General features: G+C 48.4%; 1 protein-coding gene across 2 annotated transcripts in view; it reads right to left on the reverse strand.

Moving 5' to 3' along the window:
• Positions 1-7,694: 7,694 nt before the first annotated feature.
• Positions 7,695-20,628, reverse strand: part of LOC143339185 (corticotropin-releasing factor receptor 1-like) — a 40,091-nt gene continuing 27,157 nt past the window's right edge. For both annotated transcript variants that reach the window (XM_076760280.1, XM_076760281.1), the window contains exons 7-14: positions 19,287-19,407; positions 17,763-17,916; positions 16,397-16,457; positions 14,942-15,014; positions 12,393-12,478; positions 10,788-10,923; positions 10,499-10,540; positions 7,695-7,988 (exon numbers count right to left, since the gene is read on the reverse strand). In XM_076760280.1, the coding sequence (XP_076616395.1) occupies positions 7,848-7,988; positions 10,499-10,540; positions 10,788-10,923; positions 12,393-12,478; positions 14,942-15,014; positions 16,397-16,457; positions 17,763-17,916; positions 19,287-19,407 (814 nt within the window). In that variant the 3' untranslated portion in view covers positions 7,695-7,847. The remainder of the gene's footprint in view (positions 7,989-10,498; positions 10,541-10,787; positions 10,924-12,392; positions 12,479-14,941; positions 15,015-16,396; positions 16,458-17,762; positions 17,917-19,286; positions 19,408-20,628) is intronic.

Below are 20,628 nucleotides of genomic sequence, written 5' to 3' on the forward strand. Positions count from 1 at the left end.
ACCAACTCCAACAGGAACATCCTGCTGAGACATGAATGAGGAGACACACTGATCTAAAGACCAGAGACAAGAGGACAACAGACACAGAGACACAATGATCTAAAGACCAGAGACAAGAGGACAACAGACACAGAGACACAATGATCTAAAGACCAGAGACAAGAGGACAACGGACACAGAGACACAATGATCTAAAGACCAGAGACAAGAGGACAACAGACACAGAGACACAATGATCTAAAGACCAGAGACAAGAGGACAACGGACACAGAGACACAATGATCTAAAGACCAGAGACAAGAGGACAACAGACACAGAGACACAATGATCTAAAGACCAGAGACAAGAGGACAACAGACACAGAGACACAATGATCTAAAGACCAGAGACAAGAGGACAACGGACACAGAGACACAATGATCTAAAGAGACCAGAGACAAGAGGACAACAGACACAGAGACACAATGATCTAAAGACCAGAGACAAGAGGACAACGGACACAGAGACACAGTGATCTAAAGAGACCAGAGACAAGAGGACAACAGACACAGAGACACAATGATCTAAAGAGACCAGAGACAAGAGGACAACAGACACAGAGACACAATGATCTAAAGACCAGAGACAAGAGGACAACAGACACAGAGACACAATGATCTCCAGAGACAAGAGGACAACAGACACAGAGACACAATGATCTCCAGAGACAAGAGGACAACAGACACAGAGACACTTCACTGCACAGGGGACTTTTACTTTAATGCTTCAAGTACATTTTACTGATTATACTCACATGCTCTGATGAAGTAACACTTTCAAATCAGGGCTTTTACTTGGAACAGAGTATTTTAAATATTTCCTCCACTACAATGTAAAAGTACTGAAGTAAAAGTAAAGTCCAGCATTTCAGTTTTATTTATGTAAAGTACAGAAATATTACTATGAAAATGTGCCCGAGGTATCAAAAGTAACTGATTATGCAGGTAGGATACGTCCTCTGTCACTCTTATTGATTTATATATATAGAAAATGTCCCTCTCCCCCTCACGTGGGAGGAGGGGGGACATGTCTTCCTCCCCCTCAGGCCTGGGGTCTGGGGGTTCTGTGCAGTGTCTCAGCCGGTCTACTGCAGTCTTCTGGACAGAGACCTCAGCTGGAATGTACTGGAGTCTCCCACAGTACACGCTTCCACACCTCCTCTCCCCACTTTAAGTACTTCAGTAACTCAGCTACTGTGAAGTACTTTATTTGAATAACTGTACTTTGTTCTGCTCCACGACTGAAGATTCATCAAGTGACAGACTGATGTTTTATATTTGTGAATGTTTTCCAGAATCAGCTTCAGGTGGTTCCTCAGTAAATGGAAATGTTACTGCAGGTAACCACGCTGATAAATAGTTCAGATGAACCCACGGTGTGGACGTGAATCCACGGTGTGGACGTGAATCCACGGTGTGGACGTGAACCCGCGGTGTGGACGTGAACCTGCGGTGTGGACATCAACCCACGGTGTGGACGTGAACCCATGGTGTGGACGTGAACCCACGGTGTGGACGTCAACCCGCGGTGTGGACGTCAACCCACGGTGTGGACATCAACCCACGGTGTGGACGTGAATCCACGGTGTGGACGTGAATCCACGGTGTGGACGTGAACCCGCGGTGTGGACGTGAACCTGCGGTGTGGACATCAACCCACGGTGTGGACGTGAACCCATGGTGTGGACGTGAACCCACGGTGTGGACGTCAACCCGCGGTGTGGACGTCAACCCACGGTGTGGACGTGAACCCACGGTGTGGACGTCAACCCGCGGTGTGGACATCAACCCACGGTGTGGACGTGAACCCACGGTGTGGACGTCAACCCGCGGTGTGGACATCAACCCATGGTGTGGACGTGAATCCACGGTGTGGACGTGAACCCGTGATGTGGACGTGAACCCACGGTGTGGACGTGAACCCACGGTGTGGACGTGAACCCGTGATGTGGACGTGAATCCATGGTGTGGACGTGAATCCACGGTGTGGACGTGAACCCGTGATGTGGACGTGAACCCACGGTGTGGACGTGAACCCGCGGTGTGGACGTGAACCCGCGGTGTGGACGTGAACCCGCGGTGTGGACGTGAACCCACGGTGTGGACGTGAATCCATGGTGTGGACGTCAACCCGCGGTGTGTCTGATCGTTCCTTCTGTTGGACTTTGTGTCACTGAAGCTGAATTTCTTGTGTGATTTGTTGTTGCAGCTCGATGTTGTAGATGAATGTTTCACCTGTGATCATTTGTGAGTTTTCTTCTACAGTAAACAGCTGAGCTGACCACACACACACACACACACACACACACACACACACTGTGCTGCTGGCTGGACTTGTGCTCACTGCATTATTGATGGAGGCTGTGAGGACGTCCACGTCCAGCTGCACTTGGCTCTGTGTATTTAATAATAGCTCCGTCTGGCTTTTTATTCCAAAGCTGAAGCTTTTGCCCGATGACTTCCCTCCATCTTCCTCCTTCCTCTCTGTATCCTCGACTCATCCTTCTTCCTGAGACCCTCCACCTTCCACCTTTCAGCTTCACCCATGAACTTCCAAAGCTTCCTCAGTCAGTTACCATCTGGTTTAAGTACTTTGCAGAGTGAGTATTTGTATGAGAGTGCTGTCAGTATTTCACACCTGACCTGAGCACAGGTGAGCTTCCTCTTCCTCGAGCTCCTCCTCCTCATCACCTCCTCATGCTTGTAGATCTTCTGTTTCGCTCATTTGGTTTGAAAGGTGTGAACTCTCGTTGAAGGGATCAGAACATGGAGGACGTTTCTAAATGTAGTTTCCACAAAACAACACTAGATGGAGCTAAAACATCACGTCCAACAACACCATCAGGACACACGAGCCTCATAAACACAACTTTATTTATTTAATTAATTCAGTTATTGGTCACACACACTCTCAGTCCCTCCTGTTGAGCATTTCTAAGCGAAACACAAACATTTAATAAATGTTTAAGGTCATTTTCAGCCTTTAATGGACAGGATTTGTCAGCAGTTTTAAGTTCTCCTATTAGGACATATTTTACATGAAATATTAAATCTGCTCATAACTACATCATAATGTGATATGAACCCTTTGAGAGCGTCAGTGCTTGTGAATGCTACACTGTGGCTTTAAAGTAGACTCTCACTGTGTTTCCTTTAAATTCCCTTCAGGTGTCTTCAGAGAGGTAATCATGTTTGTCCTACTGGTGAACAACAACATTTGTCACACACTGTGTCAAATATTCCAGAGACACATTCATCACCGTCTGCAGCCGTCTCCATTAGAGCACGTTTTCAGACATTATTTTCCAGGAAAAAGGAGCTGAACATGTTGGGGTTTTTTTTTGTTTTTTTTTAAAGCTGTGTAACCCAAAAGTATTTCCGTCCCTGCTGATGTTAAAACATGTTCGGTCCTCTGTGTGTGTGGATCACAGCCTCCTCTTCATAAAGGCACTCGAACACTGGAGAGCGAGAAAACAAAAACTGCTCCCATCAGCATAACAGCATCGCCGCTCCATGAATGCTGCCTCTTCTCTTCTGCATGTCATCGCTGGTAGATTCAGAAACACTTCGATCTTCACAGGAGCTGAACACGAAGGTCTGTCTCTGAGTTTGTGGTGATGGACCCGTCAAAAAGTCTGGTTCTCTTTAATTGGATGCAGTTGTTAACATCAACTTCCCATTTTCACAAACACACCAGTTATTAATAATGCCTGACTGATTCCTGCCAAACAGACCTCTGCCAAAAATGTAGCTTATTAGCAGGCAAACAGAGACATTTGCATGCAGCAGAAAACCCTTGACTACGAGGCAGAGGCCGACAGGAGGAGCACGAGCCCCTCTGGGTTGTTCTAACACAGTTATATTGTTTGCATGTGGGCTGTTACTCCAGTAACCCCGTCATGAGCTGCACTCGCATGCATATAAATGCAGCACGGAGCGCCTGTTGGCATGACAGCTCCCTCATGGTACAAACCTGCAGAGCAGCAGGACGGCCTTTCATCGCTTAACCTCCTCACATGCAGCTCTGCCCTTTACCCCTTTAGCTTCACGGTTATTAAACTCATCTTATTCCACACTGTCTGACATCATTGACATTCTGGATCAGCGTGTCTTTGACGATGAGGAAAATATTCAGAGCGCTGACTTTGTGCTTTTTATGGCTGCAACACTCAACGGAAATGCTCTCAATGACTTGTGCTTCACCCTCGACATAAACCTCAGTCAGACACGCAGGACACGCCGTGTGTGTGTTTACGGTGGACGTGTCATGTGGTCACTGCTGCAGCCACCTGTCACAGCATCTGGAAGCTCTGGAGACCTCAGTGATGTTTGACTGCACGGCATGAGTCCATTAAATGATCAGCGACGTTCAGAAGGTCAAATCAACACACTGATTTTCCTCCTTTGCTGAATTACATCGCTGTGAAGGCGGAAGCAGTTCGTCATTTGTGCTCTTTACAAATCCAAACCACTGCTGCACCCAGCGAAGACTCTCTGACTGCTAAACTAAGGAGAACATGAAGGAAAGCATCCTGACTGAAGTGTGAACAGGAACTCTCCCACAGCTAAAAACACTGCCTCAGGATGGATGAGCAAGGAGGCAGGAACAGCTGAGCCCAGAGCTGCTCTGCAGGCAGGCTGCTGCTCTCTGCCAGCGTCCACACAGAGCTGCAGTTCAGGGTAAACGCTCTGCAGCTCTTTGCTGGGACATCACAGATTAACAGCGGGGCGGCCTCGTCTCTCCTGGTCCTGGTTTTCATGGAGAAATGGCGGATGTTCAGTTGGGCAGAAGGATCGTGTTTAAAAGCTGAAGCCGAGCTGCGCTCCCCTCTGAGACGCACACACAAAGCTTAAAAGGATCACACGATGCTCCAAATGTACTTCTTTCTAGCTTTTGTCTCGGGGGACGTGGAGACAAATGGCAGTGATATCCTGAGCACAGCCTCTGAAGCCGCCATCGCATTTCAGCCACTGAGTGTGTGTGTGTGTGTGTGTGTGTGTGTGTGTGTGTGTGTGTGTAAAACCACATCCTCTATAAATAAACTTCACATCTCAGCCGTTTGTTCAATTTTTCATTCAGTCAAATGCAACACAAAGTTTATTATCTCTTCACATCTTTTCAAGTATGAAAATAACAATATTGAAAATAAATAGTAATAAATAATGTTGTGAGTTACACTGTGACTTGGATTGACCACCGTATGCACCACACGACCATGAGGACGTCTTCTGTGTTTGACCAAACGCTTTTCACCGTGCTGGAATGAAAACAGGTCACAACATGGTTCAACCTTCGAGCTCTCTGCGCCTGCAGAAACCCACTCTGAGTTCCTCTACGCTGCACAATGCACGGCGGCCACGCGTCCGCTTAAGCTGAGCTGCAGTCTGCTGCTCTGTGGACCGAAAACCCGGTGAAGCAGCTGCACGGCGGCCTCGTGACGAGCCACGACCATCAGAAGAAAACACATCACAGAGGCGTGAAAGTCTTAAATAATCTGACGCTTCATCACGACATCACTGAAAGATTAAAAAAGATTTCAGGGCGACAGAAAGATGAGGTTCATACACAATTACACATCAACAGCAGTTCATAGAAATGCACAGGTGCTAGGCATACTGGTATCGTAGGAATGTGGGCTGTGAACTGTGGATCACATGGAGGATGTGCCCGAACCATTCACAGTGTGTGGTTTGTGTTTTTGGTTTCTATTTGTGACGACTCCACCGGATCGTTGACGCCCTCTCCTGGGTCTATATTTACAATGGATCAGTAAACTCGGTCACTGCGTCGCTCGCTCACGTGTCAGCTGGACACCACAGGAAGTCACCTGACGCCGCTGACTCCTCTCAGCTCCTCATTCTTCTTCTCTGGTAGAGAGGCGACAGGAGTAAGTCTCTTCATTCAGCTGAGGAGTTTTGTTCCAGGACTCGCCTCATTAACAGAAGTCAGATGAAATAATCTTCAATCAAGGTCCAATTAGCAGCGTTTTCTGCTGTAAGTCACGTGTCACACGCAGAGGCTGACAGGAGGAACCTGATTTAAAGCTGCACTGATCATGATCCCTTTTAGCATCTTTCAGCTCGTTGTTTTGCTTGTTGTTTCCAGGATAAACTGACGGCACATGGCTCAACAGTTAGCAGCTAGCTGCTAAACACTTAGCATTTAGCAGCTAAACACACAGATTTCTCTCCGGGGTTAAAAGCTGATAGCAGAGTGAAAACTGAGCGTACATTCATCAGGTGGACTCAGAAACGCTGCGAATGCTCGTGTGAACATCTGTCAGCTCAACATTCTTCATAAAAAACTACAGGATGATAAAATGTTCATGTTCACAGCTGCAAACAATCACTCGATGCAGGTTTAAGATTATTCTGCAAACATCCAGCTCAGATCACGTTTCCGAAAATGAAACATGGATTATGATGCGGACAGAAAATAAGGCTGACGAGGACAATCTGATGAGAAGACTGAGACTACTCTAACCTCTGTGCACGAAGCTGGAGCTGGGAGGCGATTAGCCTAGCTTAGCATAAAGGCTGGAAGAGGGAGTGACACAGACTGAAGGACTCACTGCAGAGTTCAGAGGTTTTAGGGAGAGTTTCGTACCATCATTGTTCCCCCTGCTTCCAGCCTTTATGCTAAGCTAGGCTAATCACCTCCCGCCTGCAGCTCATTTCTTATCACATGACAGCGAAATCAATGTTTTCTGATGCTTCACTACGCGGCACACACGTCTTCAGGGCAGACGTTCTGGAACAAAACTCTTCAGGTAAATTCTGGAATGTGTTAAACTTTGTGGAAAGTTGATGAAATCAGCACGAGAGCTGACGGAGGGCTGACGAGGGGCTGATGGAGAGCTGATGGAGGGTTGACGGAGAGCTGATGGAGGGCTGACGAGGGGCTGATGGAGACCTGATGGAGGGTTGACGGAGAGCTGATGGAGAGCTGACGAGGGGCTGATGGAGAGCTGACGGAGGGCTGACGAGGGGCTGACGGAGAGCTGACGGAGGGCTGACGAGGGACTGACGGAGAGCTGACGGAGACCTGACGGAGAGCTGATGGAGAGTTGATGGAGAGCTGACGGAGAGCTGACGAGGGGCTGATGGAGAGCTGACAGAGGGCTGACGAGGGGCTGATGGAGAGCTGACGGAGAGCTGACGAGGGGCTGATGGAGAGCTGACGGAGGGCTGACGAGGGGCTGATGGAGGGCTGACGGAGAGCTGACGGAGAGCTAAGGAAACAGCACAACACGAACGAAACGAACAGACGACTGACTGAGTGACAGCAACACAAAAAACGGAGCAGATCATGTGAGTTGAGTAACTCAGTCGCTGCCTCTGCAGGATCGGAGTCCAGTGTCCACTGGGTTGGTTCCAGTTCAGTGCAGTTCAGCAGCACCAGACCCTCCTTCGCTCCGATGCAAAAAAAAAAAAAAAGGAAATAACCGAGAGCTCTGTGGCAGGCCGACGTCAGAACATCCACGTCACAGATCCAGAATCAGCTTGGTCTCGTACATCTTTGATCCACTAACCTCTTGTCTCTTTTCCCCCCGTCCCGTCCCGTCCCGTCCCGTCCCGTCCCGTCCCGCCACGTCCCGCCACGTCCCGTCCCGTCCCGTCCCGTCCCGTCCCGTCCCGTCACGTCCCGTCCCGTCCCGTCCCGTCCCGTCCCGTCCGCGCTGTGTCCCTGCTGAGGTGCAGTCCTCCGGCTCTGTCGGCTGGCCTCAGCTCAGAAAGTGTTCTGTGTTTTCGGTGATGTGGCAGAAAACGATGAGGACGACGTTTCCGGGACGAAGCCGGTCTCCTGTCTCATAGCGACGTGGACTGCTTGATGCTGTGAAAGCTGACCCGTGAAGGCGACGTGGGGATGGACATGGCCTGGGTCATCCTGGCTCGGATGGAGTGCTGCTCCTGCCAGCGGTGGAAGCGCTTCCTCACAGCTGAGCGCACCTGTGGACGACAAACAGGAAGACTCAGCTGGTCGGTAACGACTGGTGCGTTCACTGACTCGTCTGTGCTGCTGTTAATAATAAATCATACTGTACATATTTTAATATGTGATGCACACGGACGCTAAGCAACGCACGAAGCTCCTCAGTTCACTTTAATGATGACAATGATTGACATCTGACTCTATGGAGGCCAAATCTTGCCCAGAAAAGAAAGAAATAAAACGAAAAGAATGAGAAAATAAAAATCCTTAAACTGAGATTCTGAGTCTGAAGTGAAAAACAGGAAGATGAAATCTAACTTGAGATTAATTGGAGATATTTTATGTGATGTACTGCGTCAGAATAAAATCACAGTTACGACTTTTAAATAAGAGCTTTAAATTCTCTGAATTCATTTTGTCACATTAGGTTAACGTTTGATTTTCTGCCTAAATCTGACTTTAATCTCATAATTTAACTTAAAATCTCAAAATTCAGACTCAAACTTCGGCTTCTATCTTCTTCATTCTTTAAACTGTCCGTTTAGCTCCTCTTCACTTGTTCCGTATCTTCTCTAAACAGTCTCCGTTAAACGTGCCGTCAATCATTTTAACGATGATTAAAAAAGGTTCGTCCTCTCTCGCTCCCTCTTCCAAAATCAATCGTCCCACGTGTCCCACTTGTGTCCATCCGTCCAGTAAACACGATACAGCCTCAACCTAAAAATGTGACCCACATGAAGCGTCCGATGACGTCTGCCAGCTCGTCTCATCGGGCTCTGTCCTCAGCATCGTTTCACAGCTAAATGTCTTCTCTGTGCTGAGTGTGACCTCGGCTGTCCTTCGTTCATCCGTCTCATTTCTGCCCTCCTGCTTTCCTGCTTCTCTCGGCCTGAAACCGAACGCTGAATCAATATCCTCTGTGAGGTGCTCATGCTGCTTCAGCCCCCCGCCGGAGCGGCGACACGGCTCACGAGCAGATATTCATCCATCATCCAGCCGGCCGACACAGCGAGGGACGGTTACCGGAGGGCGGCTGATATTACACGCTGCTCGAGGAATCACCTGTCAGGTAACGAGGATCCTCTGATTGGACGAGATGGAGCGGCTGAGACGTCCCCTTAATGATTCCCCTAAAGATCTACCTTCATCCCCACCATCACCGTTAAAGGTGACGGTCAGGTGATGTGACAGGTGCCTTTACGCCTTCTCTCCACCTCATCAGGGACTGTTCAGCACCGTCAGGTGGAGCTTGGCAGTCAAAGCCAAAAGGGTATCGATCCAAAGCGCGACGGCGCCTCCTTTAAACCTTTAAAGGCCATAAAATCTATCTCCTCAAACAGCTTCCTGTCTGACTGCGGAGGTCCCACATGAGCCAGCTGCTCGTGTTCATGTGAGAGGTTTTCTGATTTTTGTCTGCTTCTCTGCTCTGTCACATATTTCTGTGCACCAATCAGAAAGCAGAAAGCCATCAATCACAGCGTGACAGCTGCTGGCCCGCGCCGTCACTCAGACCAAACCACATTCACACTTCCTGGACTGTACCATGTGATTTAGTGTCAGCGCTCATTTTGTTTGCATTTGTGTGTGTTGCGTGTTTTCTGTTAGCCACGTTAGCAGTGGGCCGTCACCACCGTGGACGGCTGCTTCCCCCACGATGACTGTGGTGAGTCTCCGACCGCTCCTCTCGTGCAACCGTGAGGTTGACATTCGCGGCTTCGAGCGAAATATCTGGACACATTTTATATGGACGGCCATAAAATATGTCCGTCTCAGCTTGAACTGATTAACTAACTCATTTAGCTCCTCTTTCCCGTCAACCTCGGCTGTATTTCTTAGTGCTCGTTAGCTAATGTTAGCATGCTAACACAGTGAAGGCGGTAAACGTGTCCCTGCTGATCATCACCGCGCCTCTCTGCTCAGAGACGCGCTCTGCTTCACCTCAGCCATCGGTTTGAGCTGTCTGGATATGTAAAAATCTAAACTCTGAAACGACTGTTTGCATTAACACGCTGGTCAGCTGTGAGGAAACATTACAGATAAACTGCAGGAAAAGGAAAAAGATCATTTCTGCAGGAAAGAAGCAACACTTTGTCCGTGTGTGTATGTGAACGCATGTTTGTGTTTCCTTTTTCTAACCTGAGTATTTTTGTCACATTAACTGTGCTGCCGCTACAGTAATACAGTACTACTACTACAAGTATCATTAATAATAATACCATCATGCATTAATGATGAGTAGCATCTCTGCCTGCCTGCATATTAACATTTCTCCGTTCTCAGAGCGGGTTTCACCCCTGATTTCTCCATGGAAGCAAATTAGGGCTGACAGTGTCATAAAGCGTAGAGAGTGATGTCACTTATGTCAGCGGATGACAAGTCTTAATTGTGCCCTAAATATAAGAGCTTCGAGCTTTGTCACTCAATTCCCGCAGAAACACACAGCAGCAGCCCCCGAAGACATTAAACTGTTTGTCTGAAGCAGGAGGAACACAGTGTTTGACCAATGAGTGCACGTGGATCTGCTTACCTCACTGTTTAGGAAGCAGTAAAACACTGACACAAAGAAGCCCTGTGAGAGGGGGGGGGGGGGGGGGAGGAGGAGGAGGGGGGGGGGGGGGGGGGGGGAGACGAAGAGAGGAACAAAACATGGTCAGAAAGGAGGGCAGGCATTCAAAACATCAACGGCCGGATCCTGTTTTAATCGCATGTGCAGCAGCTTATCACACACGCTACATTCATTCAATCAGCTGTGCACTCATTACCATTATTGTCTCTGACAGGACGACAAAGCCTCGCCGTCCCCGTCAACATCATACCTGGAAGGACTCCAGAAACGAGTTGAAATATATGAAGACGATCTGAGAGATCTCGTCTTCCCCCGGGTTGACGAAGAACAGCATGTAGGTGATTCCCAGCAGAGGAAGAAGCACGAGCGTCGCCTTGACAGCTTTCCTGCAGAGGACACCAGTGATCAGACAACAGGACAGAGACAACAGGACAGAGACAACAGCACAGAGACAACCAGCAGAGACAACAGGACAGAGACAACAGGACAGAGACAACAGCACAGAGACAACCAGCAGAGACAACAGGACAGAGACAACAGGACAGAGACAACCGGCAGAGACAACAGGACAGAGACAACCAGCAGAGACAACAGGACAGAGACAACAGGACAGAGACAACCAGCAGAGACAACAGGACAGAGACAACAGGACAGAGACAACAGCACAGAGACAACTGGCAGAGACAACAGGACAGAGACAACAGGACAGAGACAACAGCACAGAGACAACAGGACAGACAAAACAGGACAGAGACAACAGGACAGAGACAACAGCACAGAGACAACAGCACAGAGACAACCGGCAGAGACAACAGGACGGAGACAACAGGACAGAGACAACCAGCAGAGACAACAGGACAGAGACAACAGCACAGAGACAACAGCACAGAGACAACAGGACAGAGAAAACCGGCAGAGACAACAGGACGGAGACAACAGCACGAAGACAACAGGACAGAGACAACAGCACAGAGACAACAGGACAGAGACAACCGGCAGAGACAACAGCACAGAGACAACAGGACAGACAAAACAGGACAGAGACAACAGCACAAAGACAACAGGACAGAGACAACAGGACAGAGACAACCAGCAGAGACAACAGGACAGAGACAACCAGCAGAGACAACAGCACAGAGACAACAGCACAAAGACAACAGGACAGAGACAACAGGACAGAGACAACCAGCAGAGACAACAGGACAGAGACAACAGCACAAAGACAACAGGACAGAGACAACAGCACAGAGACAACCGGCAGAGACAACAGGACGGAGACAACAGGACAGAGACAACCAGCAGAGACAACAGGACAGAGACAACAGCACAGAGACAACAGGACAGAGACAACAGCACAGAGACAACCGGCAGAGACAACAGGACGGAGACAACAGGACAGAGACAACAGGACAGAGACAACCAGCAGAGACAACAGGACAGAGACAACAGCACAGAGACAACAGGACAGAGACAACAGCACAGAGACAACAGGACAGAGACAACCAGCAGAGACAACAGGACAGAGACAACAGCACAGAGACAACCGGCAGAGACAACAGGACAGAGACAACAGCACAGAGACAACAGGACAGAGACAACAGCACAGAGACAACAGGACAGAGACAACCGGCAGAGACAACCGGCAGAGACAACAGGACAGAGACAACCGGCAGAGACAACTGGCAGAGACAACAGGACAGAGACAACCGGCAGAGACAACAACACAGAGACAACAGGACAGAGACAACTGGCAGAGACAACAGGACAGAGACAACAGGACAGAGACAACCGGCAGAGACAACAGCACAGAGACAGGCAGCTGTCTGTCTCGTCTGAACGCAGCAGGTGAACCTACCTGTACTGGATGGTCTCTGACGTGGTTGAAGCTCGCAGCTTGGTCATCAGGATCCTCACGATGTTGAAGAGGAAGATGAAGTTGATCTGCAGGAAAATCAAACGTGTCAGGTTTAACTCTTCATACGAGCATTAGAGTCCAAGTCAACCGCCTTTTCCAAACCCAACCACGTAGTTTTGGTGCTTAAACCCAACCAAACTGAGACCGCTTCACTTTAAGCATGTGAGGAAGGCTTCCTGGCAGAAGGCTTTAGCATCACACGCAGTTAGCTGTTAGCCAGCTAAAGCTAACAGACATGAATTTCAGAGAGAAGAGGCAGCTAGCAGCAGTGATGATGCTAACACAGGCTAATACAGGCTAACACAGGCTACATGAAGTGAGAAACAGAAAACATTTTGGGGAATACTGACGTTTGACTGACGGTAAAAATGAGGCTATCGCTGACAGCTAGCTTAGCTTAGCAGAAAGACTGGAAACAAAGGGGAAAGGCTAGCATGGATGTGTCCAAAGGTCACAGAATCTGCCTGCAAACACCTGAAAACCTCATCAATCAGCCCGAGTGTGAAAACATCAGTTCGTAGTTTTACGGGTTTACGTGCCAAAACACTTCCTGGTCTGGACCAGTTGCCAGGCAACCAGCGCGGGAAGTTCAGGCTAATATCACCCCCTGCTGTTTCCGAGCTCTTTTGGATAAGAAAACCCTTTTATTGATCCCCAGAGAGGAAATGCAGGTGTCACAGCAGCACAGAGACAGAAATAAACACAGAAAGAGAAACTTAATGAAAACACAAAATAAACAAGTGCATAAAATAAAAAGAGAGTAAGAAAGAAAATACAAGAACAACTGAAATCAGAGGCAAGAGCAGCACACACACAGTACCCACAGGTAGTGTTTGAACGGAACTATATATCAATGAACAACATGTACTGAGTATCTGGTGATTGTATGGAGTATTTGTACATGGTGGTACTGCTCTGTTTACTGTGTCATGTAACGTGTTAGCGGTTTAAGGACAACAGCGGAGCTCTGTGGCTCTAAAAGCTTTTGTACAGATAAAACCTGCCTATTAGGCTCAATTCACTGTTGGTCTTCGTCAGCCTTGTCCTGTAATAACGAAGCCCATAACCGTTATCTGAAGAGCTCCTCCAGATTAAGTTTCCACATTGTGACGAATGACAAAATCAATAGCTCATGGAATAGGTGTGAATGATGTAACATGGGGCAAAAATAGCTGTAGGAATACTTTCCAGGGCCGGCTGACCTGACCTTGGCCCGAACAGATGCATGGCAGTCTTTCAAGAACCGTCCATTACTGGTCCTCACTGACCACACGGACGGCTGCTTACGCTAACATTTTTAATAACATCCTGTATTTATTCGTTACAGCAGCACATCAGTTCATCGCTGACGTTAAAAGCCGCCGATGGCGAGGCATGGAAAGTTCACAACCACAGCAGCCTGACAGGAGGCGCCACAAATATTCCGCTGACCTGACGATGATCCTGCAGGATCAAGTGCTAAGCAAAGAGATAAAAGCATGAGAGGAGCTGCTATGGAAAGCAAGGCTGGAGAATTTCTGCAGAGAGACAGTGAAGGAGGCAGACGGGCGCTTCAGGGGAGTGAAGCAGCACAGACAGAAACATAAAGTGCCTCTTGGAGGGATGACTTTTACAGCTACACAGAGAAGATGAGGGAATGTGCTGTTTCTGACAAGGGAGGGAAGGTCAGTCCACCACTGGAGACCCAGCAGGGACAAAACAGTCCAAACTGAGCAGAAAAACGGTCCAATCGCCTCAGCGAGGGGGGTGCTAGCAGAGGCAGCGGCCGCAGCGCGAGGGCATGCATGTGGATAAAGATCGAGGACGGCATTTTGGGAGCCCAGCCGGACGAGAGATGACTAAAGCTTGTACGAGGAGCCGGGCCGAGTCCCCAGACAATCTCCAAAATCTGCTGGATCGTTCACAGGAGCTCCGCGAAGGGCCGAGTGCAGCGTCACACAGGCCGCTCGCTGAGGAAGAGGCAGGATAACACATCCGCGCTCTGAACGCCGGCCCTGCAGCTGGTGCACGTCCACCATGGGACGTTATACTGCCTCTGCTCTTCACTCTCATTTAAAAGCTTAGCTGCTGAACACGGAGCTGGAAGCAGATGAGGGAGCTTTTGGGCTTCAGTCATGATAATTTACACCTGATGAAATAATGAAATAAAGGCGTGAAAAGCTTCCCCTCAGGCTGTGGAAATAACCCAGTGTTCCAGATAATTCCTAATAGGTACAAACAAGACCGAACATATTCTTGGATTTGGTTCTTGTTTTTCAGCACAGAATCCAACTGATTCCCATATTTCTTTCAACGTGCCAAGCTGCACAGATTTAGAAGTTATACTTGGAGGCTTAAGTGTTGGAGCTTCCCATTTATCACGGCTAACATGAAGAATGCGGTTCCAGCGTTTCTAAACACATAATGGAGACTAATTGTATCAGGAAGTTATGTAGAACAGGCTCTGTGGTGAGCGCCGCCACTGGAGCACAAATCAGAAAGACTCTTACCACCAAGACGAGGATCATGGGACCCTGGTAGATGTAGTCTGTGTAGACGCCAGCTCGCTTCCCAAACCAGCACCTGAAAGGTGGAGGGCAGCATCAGTCCTGCTCGGCTCTGAACGGCTCTTCATGGAGAATTCATCTCCAACTTCACTCTGCGTCAGAATTCATTTCCTGATTTGTGCTCAAGGTTTACACACGTTTACTGTTGTCAGCAATTTACCAAATTATGAATTATAGAGTGTTGGAGGGAATTTTGTTCAGAATTAAGCCATAAAAACTTATTTTCTGGGCGCGTAATGAGGCTATTTCAAATAAAAATGATGTTTTTGTAATTTTCTGCAAATCAGCAACTGGAAACAAGGATGCTGCACTTTTAGATAATACAATGATATAAAAGTTGAAATAAGACGATAAGGCTGCCGTTATTCTACAGCTTTCATTTTGTTAATAAATTCGACGAAAAGACCCAAAGCATGTTACTCAATAAATGGTCCATTTCACGAGGACTGTTTTCATCTGTGCTTTAATGTTTGTCTACAAACAGACATCGAACATCTGACCTACAGCGTTTCGGTTGACTCTCACGGCTCTCATCAGCCCTGTTTCCAGCGGCTGCGTTCGGCTCTGATAAAGCTGATGTTTACGATCCGCTCGGCTCCACACGGGCGAGCTAGCCGGAACACAGTGGAGCATTTAGCAGCCAAGGAGCCAGGTGTTAGCCTCTGGAGCTGCTGAAGCTAAAATAAGAGCGAATGTTGGATTTACCTTCATCAGGTGGACAAAACAGGAAATGAATGAAACGCTGTGCAGCTCCGTGTCTGCTGAGAATATACAGCCTAGTCTGCTGCCCCCAAGTGGCCAAAAGGACCAATTAATATTGCTTTAAAGGGCCAGTGTGGAGGATTAGTGACATCTAGTGGTGACAGCTGAACAGCCCTCGTCTCACCGTCCTCAGTGGCCCTGAAAGTGTCCCTCTAGAGTCAACGTTTGGTTTGTCCCCTCTGGGCTCCTGTAGAAACATGGATCTCATTTCTGCCAGTTGGTCCCCCTGAATCCTCCAGACTGGTCCTTTAATTAGCAGATCCAGTATTAATTTAGCCCGTTACCTTTTTTTGAGTTTTTAACAAAGTGTAGAACATAAAGCAGCTTCCTCCTTTAAATTACAGACAAAAGCAGACTTTACTGTCAGGACGCTGACGCCACGTCCACCAGTCAAATCGGTGCAAACACCCCTGAACACTTCTATCAATCAGGCACTAAGCACTCCTAATCAAAGGGGAAATGGCTGCAGGGCAATGTGTAGTTAAGAACAGTGCACAATGCAAATGTGATTACAGCAGGTTATTAATAGACGCTCGTCTCTTTCATGTCATACAGTTTGACTTTGCCGCTGTCCTTTTGTTACAGGCCAAAGAATCAGAACATCTAAGAAGAACCTGACATCAACAAAGGCCTTACTTCTCATTGTCGTAGTACAACTTCCCAATGGCCCACGCCACAATTATAGGGAATGGTATACCTGTGGAGAAAAAAAAAGACAAATGACAGACTTCCTCCATCTTTCTGTCCTATTCAGATCACAAAACAGCACTGCAGGGTTGTCACGCTGCCGTATGAAATCCTCGTCTCCGTCTTCAGCACCAGCCTGCCAAGCTCTGTCAAAAGCGATTGTTGCTGGTGTGCTCTGACCCACAGATGCAAGCCAGGACCTGTCACCATCCCAATATTTCTTTGTGAATGAATGAAAAGCTGGACTCCGGCTGATGATAATGCAGAGCGATCGGCGGCTTTACCGACTTATAGCAGCGTAATAAGGCAGTCAAACAGCCGTTACTTACATCTAGATGACACTAACGGCGCCATGAAGGCCCTGCCAGCTGCCGCGTCACACGTGTAAGTGTCACGTCTCTGGAAATGCTCCACTTCATTAGCAATACGCTGCCATCAGTGTAATGTTAAACCTCAGGAAATCCAGTGTGGCAGCCCCGGATTAGCTGAAAAACGTCATTTGTCTCGTTGTTCTCGTCTCTTGTCCAAACCGCTCTGCCTTCACATCTCTGCTCTTCAAGCCCGACCCGAAGCTAAGCGAGGCAAGTAAAATTTGATCTTATTTATTTTTTCACAGCCCTCCTTCACACGGAGGCTTCACGCTGCCCTGAGGGAAATGTAATCCAGCTGGCACAATACACCTAATCTCAGCAGCACATAGTTTAGTTTGACAGTGTGAAACGGGGCGTTCGAAAACTCCTCACCAATACGTTTCCCAGCTGCCACGAGAAATCCTGCTATCTCCATCAAGACCGCCGCTCCCATTGTTGGCTGAATTTGTATCTGACCTTCAGTTTGTTCTGCTGGAATGAAACTTACCCAAACTGACAAGACTTAAACCCACAGTTCAGCATCATGGGGAGCAATTTCCCGCTTTCTCACTGACAGTTTAATAAAAAAAGAAATGATACTACTCTCATGTCTGCGCGACAATCACTCAGCTAGAGCCAGGAGGTGATTAGCTTAGCTTAGCATAAAGACTGGAAGCAGAGGGAAACAGTTAGCGTGGTGCATAACTCCATAAAACCACATTTTGTCCCATTTACTCTTCTGATTGTGTACAGATTAAACAGACACACAGAATATTAATACCTAAGCTTCAGAGATGATGGCTGATGTATTTTACCTTTAGGCACAATCAGGCTAACAGTCTTTATGCTAAGCTACGCACCTAACACACAGACACAGGAGTGGTATCAATCTTCAACCAAAGCGTGTGAGGCTTTCATGAAGGTGAACAGTGCAGGTGGTTCACAGAGACAGGAGGCGTACGCACACCAGCCGATGCAGATGAACATCCACTTGCGCAGCTTGTCGGTGGAGTAGGTGAGGACGATGGCGGTGTGGAGGTAGCAGCCTTCGCCAAACATCCAGAAGAAGTTGGTGGAGTGGAAATAGTTGAAGGAGGCGGTGACAAGACGGCACCAAACCTACAAAATCAAACATTTCAGTTTCTCAGAAATACAATGTTCGATCTTACTGCAGAGCTGTTTAACAGGTTACCACAAATTATTCAAGTAAGACTCGACAGCCGGCTGAGAACAGCTTCTCCCGCTGAGCTGCTGAGTATCCTGTAACTCAAGAGGTCTGACAGAAACTAGACGTCTGCAGCTCCTCGAGGCTCTGCTGTCAGCCTTCAGAAACCCAGCCCGGCAGTGCAGACTGTGGCCAATCACAGGCCATTTCAGGGAGAGGGCGGCGCTCCTATTGGCTGCTCTACAAATGCATGCATGCGTGCAGCGTTGGACACTCGTGATGCATCCTCTGCCTACAGCTGTGTGTGTGTGTGTGTGTGTGTGTGTGTGTGTGTGTGTGTGTGTGTGTGTGTGTGTGTGCGTGCGTCACAGCTGCCTCGCCGGCCCCAGTGGCGCTCTGTTTCGGGGGGGCCTCTCTGAGACGATGGGTCTTGGGGGGACACGGGTCGTGTCAAGGCTCAAGCTGGCCCTACGAGGACGAGGTCTCGCAGGGCGACGCCTCTTTCTGCTGCTGTTGGGACTCGTGGGTTTGGTGGGAGGGGCTTCGCGGAGGGATACGCGGCGGCAGGTCGTTCAGCTGTTGTCCACTGCAGCTTTAACGGCAGAAACATGCTAACTTTCCCGCTTCCATGTTCGTCAGTCTTTTGTCTTACAAGCTTGTTGATCTGGTGACTCAGCGTGACGCTCAATCACACGACGGCTCTCTGTTGGCTTTAATTCAGCACCTGTTATCTGCAGCTCGTGAGAGCAGAGGCTGAATGTGAAACGTCCTTGAAGGCACCACAGAGGAAGAACTTTTCAACAAACCTTCAACAGACAGGAAGGAAAATGTTTATATCGTGTCGTGCTTCAACGTCAGAAAACAGTTTTTGACAGCTGATTTAGGATTTGGGTCATTTTTAGTGAACACAAACAGGTTTGAGCACAAAAACAAGGGTTGACTTCACAAACCGTTTAACTGATGACGCTATTTTAGATTATTCTTGACGATATGTTGATCTGCCTTTTGGTTTCTGATGTCCCTTCCTGTCTGTGACCCCATCGGCTTCTACTGAAGAGGTAAACCTTTAAAAAGCCTCACAAATACACAGTTTCATTTCTGAAAGAGGCGAAACAATTTCCTAAACCCGTCGGACTGTTTGGGACTATTTTCAGCAGCGGATGAATCCACGTTTGGTGCTGTAGTGGGTGTTTGAGGCAGCAGGATGGTGTGCGTGTATGTGTGTGTGTGTGTGTGTGTGTGTGTGTGTGTGTGTGTGAGGCTGTGATACACTGAACTGTTAGCCGTTAGCATTCACTGCTGGCTCGGTGCTTCGGGTTCGTACCACGTTACTCTCGTGCACCTCAGGACTCATGGTCAGCTGGACGATGAACCAGGTGGCGTTCCTCAGGATGAAGGCGGTGATGAGGTTCCAGTGGATGATGTTTCTCAGGCAGCGGATGCTCCTGCGAGACGAAGCGAGGGGAAAAAACTCAGCGTCAAAAACAACAGGATCCCACAGTGAGCAGAGAGGTGAACGACAAGCGACGCTCGCTGCTCCTCTCTTCAAACAAAGACACCAAACTGTCAGGACTCAACTGTCCGTCCACTCCGAGCTCAGGAAAGGAAGACGTGAACATGAACGATGAGAAATATACTGAAAGGATTTTGCATGTTCCTCCCTGATAAAAAATAACATTTCAAAGAAAAAGAACATGAACAATGAAGAGGTTCAGCCTCAAAGTGGCGTTTCGCCCCTGATCTAACGTGAAGTAACATTTCATTCCCGCTGTTTGCTCTCTTGTTTGTGTCATGTCCTGAAAGCCTGATGTTTTTTTAATGCTGTAAATAAATCGACCTTAGGATACAATTAAAATCTGCTGAAGTGCCTCAGAGCGAGCGAGCGTCGAAAATAGAAGCTCACGAATGAGCGGACGCAGCACAGCGGCCGCGGTCACTGTAGTGACGGCCTCACCAGCTGACGGCGTCATCGGCGAGCGGCGGCTGCGTCTGCTCCGCCAGCCGTGAATGACGGGATTTATTTTTTAGCGTGCATCAGTTCTTAATAGGCGTCACTTGCGCCGCTTTGTGCTGACTGAGCAGACGAGACATTGAATTATTGCAGCTTTTCATGTTTTTATCAAGCGTGCGGCTCTTATAGAAAATACAGGCTAATTAACAGCAACAGCTGCACAGAAAGACTAATTACAACATTACACAGAAGCAAAGAAAGCCGCCTGCAGGGGACAGAACATGCACATTTCTGATTTATAACGCAGGTTGTCCCACAAACAAGTGGCTAATGTCCCCGCTGTGTCACACTGTTTCTGGAGCTTCCATTAGCATCACAGAGGCCGGCGCAGCGGGGGGGGGCTCTCAGTCCCGTTCATTACTCTGAGTGACCTCACTTCCCCCGGCGTCCTGCCTCTGGGGTCGGCACGGCCGGACGAGGGTTCATCAAGCAGAGACGTGAGCGCTCCTGGAGACACGTCTTTGTTAAAGACGCAGAGAAAGACATGAAAAAGGATGCGTCCCCGCTGTCCTGAGAGCTGAAACCACCTCCACTACGTCCACAACAAGTACCAAAAGTACCAACGTACAAGTACTTCAACACATTCACCACCACAGTATTTCATCCTGTCATATCATTTTACTTACATCACTGTGTTTTACTTTGATGATACATA

The sequence above is a fragment of the Chaetodon auriga genome, chromosome 20 (assembly GCF_051107435.1).
Source record: "Chaetodon auriga isolate fChaAug3 chromosome 20, fChaAug3.hap1, whole genome shotgun sequence".
NCBI classification, from domain to species: domain Eukaryota; kingdom Metazoa; phylum Chordata; class Actinopteri; order Chaetodontiformes; family Chaetodontidae; genus Chaetodon; species Chaetodon auriga.